At 35.2% G+C, this 8,024-nt stretch overlaps 1 protein-coding gene across 1 annotated transcript; it reads right to left on the bottom strand.

Moving 5' to 3' along the window:
* Nucleotides 1-4,014: 4,014 nt before the first annotated feature.
* LOC110940694 (60S ribosomal protein L27a-3) lies at nucleotides 4,015-6,275 on the bottom strand. The gene is made up of 2 exons (XM_022182244.2): nucleotides 6,119-6,275; nucleotides 4,015-4,618 (listed from the first exon to the last, which is right to left on the bottom strand). The coding sequence occupies exon 2, from the start codon at nucleotides 4,610-4,612 to the stop codon at nucleotides 4,172-4,174; it is 441 nt and encodes a 146-aa protein (XP_022037936.1). The 5' UTR covers nucleotides 4,613-4,618; nucleotides 6,119-6,275; the 3' UTR covers nucleotides 4,015-4,171.
* Nucleotides 6,276-8,024: the final 1,749 nt, after the last annotated feature.

Below are 8,024 nucleotides of genomic sequence, written 5' to 3'. Positions count from 1 at the left end.
AATTAAAATATATTATGGCATAAAATAACGATTTTACCTATCATTCAAATGAGGAAAACGGCAAAAAGGGACCCAGAAGTTAACTGAAAATTCTAACTCAGTTTGCAAATTGGATGAAAATGACAACAAAAATAAAACTTCATGGACCCAGATACAAAAGATTTCATTTTTAAAATGAATTGACAAAAGTAACCTAAACTCAATAACCATTTAACATTTTACTCTTAACCTTTAAAAAACTATATTTAACTTGCTATCACCACCTACAAATTTTATTGTTTATTAATTTGTGCCATACAAACCACATCCATTTATTTTATTATATTGTAATTCATTGTTAAGATAGCATCCACTTGATGGTTATAATACAAACAAAGTCAATAAATATTGTTTTACTAATTGCACATTTTTTTTGCAAATAAACTAAAAGACGACAAATGCACCACATCCTCTTTTCTTATGATATAATATACTGGTGCCCCATTGTTATAAATACTCTTTTCTTATAATAATGTATATTGATGCCCCATTGTTAGAAAAATAATGATTATTTTATTATTTTAGAAGGCTAAATTTAATTTCTCTTTGCTACACCGTAAATCACCCATAGTACTTTATTAAAGTAAAAACTTATACACATCACTTATATATTTTTTTAAAGGGCAAATGTTACTACTCTTGCTTTATATTAATTATTCTAAAATACTCTTTTTTTTCAGGTTTGAATTTGAGACTTGCCTTTAAGAAACATATACCTCTACCCAGTGGCGGAGCTACCTTATGCCGGGAGGCAACGCCCGCTACGGCTTCGTGCGGAAAAATTTGGAAAAATTAGTGTAAATTTTGGAAAAATTTGAGGATTTTTCGATTTCGTTACGGCTTATTTATAAAACGTTACGGCTTGGCGGATTTTCTAGATCCGCCGCTGCCTCTACCATGTGGGTTAGCCCCATATTGACACATATCACTTAAATAAATACATAACATAAATCTCATACAACTAAAATAAGATAACTCAGTATTGTTGGTATTGTCAGTAAAAGTTATCTAAACGTGTCCTGATTAATTATAGTCACAGTATCAATTGATATTGATGTTTAGTCTGTATATTCATTTATGCGAGTGATGTGTACAACATTGTCAACTTATCATTTTCTCCCACCAAAGCCTCTTTTTCTTTATTAAAACATATATACTTCATTTAAGTCCTGATGTGAGTCGTATTGTTTAAAAAAAGGTCACTAAACTAATAACGTCAACAGCTTTTACAAGCCATCAACTTAACGCAAGACAAGGATGTTTGATGTTTAATGTAAATTGTTATTTCAAGAAGGCTAGCTTATGGTGGAAAATATGTTTTGCAATGGTCGTGGTTCCTATATCTTCAATGTTACATTACCATTATGTATAGAACTTTTCATACCCTCTACCGTGAATATGTCTTTGAGAGATATTATTTTCATTTAAGTTTAGTGGTTTTAACCATTTTATGGGATAAATGTAACCTTTTCATTTAGCAACAGGAATATACATTTCGAGATCGAAAATCGGTATGCGTAGTTGATTTGCGTATATATGATATAGTATAAATGTAACATTTTCATTTAGCATCAATATTGTCACACTAAACAAATGGGCTAAAAAGATATATTAGGCTAAAAAATCTCTAGCACGGTAAGATTATAACAAAATGAGAAAATTGAACCTTGTTCGATGCCAATTGAAAGAAACGTCTAGAAAGCGAACTAAATGAAGCGATTGAAACCTGGATTGAATCATTTCATGTTGATGCTTGTCAGACTGCCACTCAAATGAATCGAGAATAGAAGTTGAAAAGACTGTCTTCACTTAAATCAAACACCTCATTCTTCTTAACAAGGCTTAGGGGCTATTTGTTTAGCTTTTAGTGTTTCAAACCTCTTACTGATTCAACACTTAATGATTCAGACTGTTTGTTTTGCGAGCAGATGTCTGAATGATTCAGACATTTGCCTCTTAATGGTTAAGCATTATACTGAGTCTGAACGGTTAAGACTTTTTATCTAAATTGGTCATACATTTGCCTCTAAACAGTTAAGTAGACCTCATACTAGTTTCAACACTTAATGGCTCACCTCTTACTGGTTCAGCACTTAGGGCCTGTTTGTTTGCATCTGAATGGATTCATTCAGAGCCTACCTCTGAATCGGTCAGAGGTATAGGCTGTTTGGTTCACAAAACATTCACCTCTTAATTGAACCATTCAGAGCTGAATGATTCAGCTACTTTTATACGCTGAATGAAATATTGGACACTCATGTCCCTTGCCCTAACAAAAGAAACAACCGCTCTTCTCATTACACAGCGACACCATCATCTCCTCCCCTCCCCTCTCCTCTCCTCCACCACTCTGCCGCCCTCCACCACGTCGGCCCTCCTCCACCGTCACAGCCTTCCCCACGTCGTCTTGCTTCTGCCGCCGTTTCCTCCTCTGTCGCTGTTTGCCTCGGCTCTCCTCCACAGCCGGAGCTTTTCTCGTTGCCTCTCCTTCGCAACCGGTGTTCTCAGGTATGTCAAGTTTAAAGAAAAGTGTCAGTTTCTGTTGTGAGCCCTAATTTTTCATAGTTTATTCAAATATTAGCTGTTATTGGAATGTGAAAATTGATGATATTGAGGTGTTAATTTCACTGTATTATATTAGATTTGAGGTGTTAAAGAAATAGCAGTAGCTTTTCAGTTTCTATTGTGAGCCATAATAGATTTGAGGTGTTATTTTTAACGGTAGCTTTTAAGTTTCTATTGTGAGCCATATTATGTATGATGTGCAGTTATTTTATTTGAAGTTGGTGATAGTGGATTGTGAAAATATATATGTATGAATAGATGTGAAAATATATATGTATGATTAGCAACAATAGACAGTTTCAATGTGAAATTCTCTTTAGAAACAGTTTGTAGTTGAGAGGGGTAAAAATGACATTTTACACAGTCATTCAGAGGTGTAACCAAACAACACTTTACTGGTTCAGCACTTATTGGTTCAGAGCCTCTTACCCATTCAGACCTCTTATTCATTCAGCACTTATTGGTTCAGATGTTGCCAAACAGCCCCTTACTCATTCAGAAGTTAGCGAAAAGCCCCTTCATCAGGTTATAACCCGAATCTCCCATACATCACACATTTACCAAACTATAAAAGGGACATTGGGTTCAGCTCAGCTTTAATTTTTAATCAGATTTAGTAGTTTGGGTTCAGTCTTAAACAGGTTTGGGTCAACACGTTTTCGGTTTATTATTCAGGTTCGATTAAAAACGCCACTAAGCCAGACTTTTAAGTTCAGATTTGTTAATAAAATGAGTAAATGCAGAACATGATTATAGATTTTCTTGATCAAAATGAGTAAATGCAGCAGAACAAAATACTCTACAGCATAATGTTAAAAAACATTAATACATACAAAGAGCATATTTGTTACTATTTTTTGTTGTTTGATAACTTTACTAAGACCATGTGTAGTGGGGCGTTTTTTTTTAAATTTTTCAAAAATAACGCCGGAAAACGCCCGGCATCCACTACACCCGGCGTTATTTAGCGTTTTTTGCAAAAAAAATTCAGTTGGTGTGATTTAAACAACGCTCTCAAGGATTTTGTTTGGCCAATAGAATTAACTCTTCCCCATCTTCATCTAATAGGTGTTTTTTTGTTGGTTTTTTTATTTTTATTTAATTTTTTACACCCTTTAACATAATGCCCATATCCCCACTACACCCATTTTAGAAAAACGCCCAATAATGCCCCTTGCTGACTGTACTAACACGTGGCGGAAAACGCCCTAGGGTAAGGGCATTATTCACCCAAACCACTACACATAGTCTAAAGGATTGTTTTTCAACATGAAACATTTTTATAAAAACTGGTTATTGACCAGTGACATACTTGGACAAAATACCATAGTTTTTCACGCAAGTATATAAAAAACTAGTTTTGACCAGTCACATGATGGTTATAGTTTTAAAAAGTTACCTCAAATCATGGATAGTAAAACATGTAAGTTCATACCATTAATAACAAAAAATCTCAGCAAAGTAAAACACAAATATAAGTATTCAAAAACAAAACTTAAATCTAAACTGAATCCAAATTCAGCAAAACAGAGTAGAGTAATCTGCAAATGAAATCAAAACAACAGACCTAAGCTGTGAGCACAACAGCACCACCGGCTTCCTTAATCTTCTTCTCGGCTGTCTTTGAGATCAACTTCGCCTTAACAACAATCGGCTGAGATGCAGGAACAGTCCCCTTTCCCAACACCTTGAAGTAACCGAACTGTGTGACGTCAATAACCGGAACCTTGTCTGTGGATGACTTCTCCTTCACGTCTTGTGGCACCATTGACCAGAGCTTGTCAACGTTGACAATAGGACAATGGAACTTGTTGCGGAGCCTGTGGAAGTACCTCATACCAACTTTACCGAAGAAACCGGGATGGTACTTGTCGAAAAGGATCCGGTGGTGGTGCATACCTCCAGCGTTACCACGACCTCCGGGATGCTTACGGTGCTTTCCGATACGACCATGTCCAGCGCTCACGTGACCGCGCTTCTTCCTGTTCTTCCTCAATCTGGTCGTCATTTTCCCCTACAGAAGACGATAAATTACAAATATTAGGCTTTGTGCACACAATGCAACAAAACTTTGCAACCAAAATTTTAAATTCAACAGGTTAATCTACCATCTCATGTTTTAATTTCAACAAAATCTAACATGAAACAGCACCAAGGTTTAAAAGAACAGAAACGAGTTTCGAGGTGTTTTCCCTTTGCCTCATGAGGCGTAAGTCTCGAGGCGAAACGAGGTGTAAAGCCGAGACGGTATTAATAAATCAATATAAAAATTATAGATATTATAAAAATAATGATACTTGAAATTGACACAAAAAGTCAAAAACATCAAAAACAAAATTCAAAATTCCCCAAGGCGCAGCTTTCTTAGCGCCTTAGCCCCTTGGAGGCGCATATACATTAAAAACACCATTAGGCGCGCCTGAGGCTCGTTTTTTGGCCATATCGCCTTGAGGCGCAGGCCTCAAACGTTTTTTAAAACAATGAACAGCACAAATTAGTAACAAATTATCGATCAACAAAAGCACAGAATGCAACAAAAATCAACTTCTGAAATTAAAACTTTTACAAATGCTAACAGTATACAGTACAGATTTTATATCAGTAACAATCTATTAATCATCAAAAACACCACTGCGTACGAAGAAATCTACCATATCAAGTACAACTTAGGCAAAAAAATTAACAATATAGAGTACAAATTCAAGATTAATAACATATTGACACCAGAAACACAAATTCAAATTTCAAGAATATCGAGTAAAATTTTCAGACTAATAACAATTAACTGAACATCAAAAACACGAAAAGCCTATGAAATATCTGTCTCAAGTTCAAACTTTAACATACTATATTATAAATAAAAGGTATAAATTAAAATGTTAACGGATTCTATAGTGTCAAGTTCAAATTTAATAGAAAATTAAAGATATAAAGTACCAACTGAAAATCAGAAACAAATGAATGAAAAATCAAAAACAGAAAATTCAGAATAAATCTACCGTCTCAAGCTTAAATTTCAACAGAGATAACGATAAACACTACAAATTACAGTTCAGTAACACATTATTAATCAACAAAAACACAAAATGCTAAGAAAACTACGTCTCAAGTTCCTATTTCAATAGAAAATTAATGATATACAGTACAAATTCCAGAACAGTAGCAAATTATTGATCAACAGAACCACAAAATGCAAAATCCTACCGTCTAAAGTTTAAATTCAATAGAAAACTAACGACATACAAAATGCTTAAAAATGCTAAAAAATCTACGTCTCAGGTACAAATTCCAACAGCAATTAACGATTTACAGTACAAATTCCAAATCAGTAGCAAATTATTGATCATCGGAAACATAAAACGCAAAGAAATCTACCGTCTCAAGTTGAATATTTGTTCAACAGATAATTAACGATATAGAGCAAAATTTTCAGATCAGTAACAGAATATTGATCATCGGAAACTAATTCATAGAGAAACGGAAATATATGTTAAAGAAAGTGGTCGGAAAATACCTGTAGATGAAAAGCCGGTGAAGAAGAGCGGCAGAAACCCTACGGTGGAGCGTAGAAAATGAAACCCTAGCTTGCTTTTATAGTGAAGAAGAAAGATGTGTGAAAGTCGTTCAAGAAGCTATGGGCTGGATTCTGTGGGCTTTGATTTTGATTAGCCTATTGGGCTGCACAATCAACATTTCCATTTTTATACTATAAAGTAAAGTAGAGGTGCACAATTCACAAACTAGGTATTTTTAATAATCGGTTTTGGTTATAGATTCGGTTTTGGTTTCTTGTTTTAAGGGTTAGAACTGGTTATTGTTATAATCGGTTCGGTTTCGGTTATTTGACCAAAAACCATACCCTATGTGCCTGGTTCCGAGTAGGATTCGGTTATTAACCGAGTATGATCAGTTCCGGTTCCAGGTATTGAGATCGAAATGCATACTCTATCTATAATCTACCAGTAGGGACGGTTCACGTTTTGGGTATAGAATACCCGGGTATTAAAAAAACCGGTTTTGAATTTTTTTACCGGGTCCGGTTTCAGATACGGTTTTTTTTTTGTGCACCTCTACTACAGAGTATTATGAGTAGGATTATTTGGGCCTACATGTGCCTAAATTGGTTTTCATATTACTAGTCGATTTTTCATCCGCGCGTTGCGGCGGGGACCTAATGTCTGCAAAAGGCGTGTCGGTAACGGTGAGCAGATACCAAATATCAAAACATAAATAAAAATGACGTGGCAACGATAGTCACTTCGTCCTAAAAAGCGATTTAAATAATCTAATATATAATAATATGACCCACACGTCCTACACGTTGGAAATTCGGTTGTTTTCAGTTTAGTTATTACGGTGCTAACACGTTAAAATATAGATGAGCTCGGTACCGGTAACGGCACCGAAAGTACCGATCTGGAAAATCATCGAAATTAGGTACCGGCACCGAAAATGCTCGATACCATAAGTATGGTATTTGAAGGTAAAAATCAGTAAATACAAGTATGGTGCTAGACCGGTGTCGAACCGAAAGTAACGATTTTGAAAACGCCAAAAGGTGGGTACCAAATTGGTACGGAAAATGATTGGTATAGTAAATTTGGTACCGATACGATACTGGTTTGATTACAGGATTTGATATGATTTGCTCATCAATAATCTAAACATCCAAGTTAATTTTACATGCTACAATTCATTCATTATAGAAAAAGACAAAAAAAAAGTTGTGTATATAAAACCTCATTCAAATGAAATACAGTTTACTTATAGTGTGTATGAAAAGTAATCTAACCGGTGCAATACTTGTTACGTTGGTACAGGATTTGATGAGCTCGGTGCCAACCGGTACCGAAAATGCCGTTACCAAAAATACCGTCACCGAAAATCCCCAAAAGTGGGTACCGGTACCGAATATACCTGGTATGGCACGGTTCAATACCGGTCAGTACTGATACGGTACCGTTATTTGAGGGTAAAAACCGGTGAATATCGGTGCCGAACCGATACTGAAAATGTCAAAAGTCGGTACCATTCGGTACCGAAAATATGGGTTTGGTAAATTTGATACCAGTACTGGTAACCGATACCATTTGCTCATCCCCTTGATGATGTTACTATTCATTGGGTTGTGTATGAAAAGTAATCTAAACGGTGCAATTACTTGCGTTGCTACAGGATTTAATGAGCTCGATACCGAAAATATCAAAAGGCGGTACATTTGATACCGATACTGGTACCCAATACCATTTGCTTATCCCCTTGATGATGTTACTGTTCATTGTGTTGTAATTTTATGATATATAGATAATCCTCATTAGCTGATTTAGTGACTCCACCTCCTATCCTCTCTTATTATCCTTAGAATATTAAATAAATAAATAAAAAATTATATTTATTTACTGTTCATTTCATTGAATTAT

Source organism: Helianthus annuus, chromosome 8 (assembly GCF_002127325.2).
Source record: "Helianthus annuus cultivar XRQ/B chromosome 8, HanXRQr2.0-SUNRISE, whole genome shotgun sequence".
NCBI lineage: Eukaryota > Viridiplantae > Streptophyta > Magnoliopsida > Asterales > Asteraceae > Helianthus > Helianthus annuus.
Note: the sequence above shows the minus strand (reverse complement) of the source record. Positions and strands in the feature narration are given on the sequence as shown.

Excerpts from the sequence above, each read along its gene's own strand:
- LOC110940694 (XM_022182244.2), bottom strand. The coding sequence starts at position 4,612 with ATGACGACCAGATTGAGGAAGAACAGGAAGAAGCGCGGTCACGTGAGC.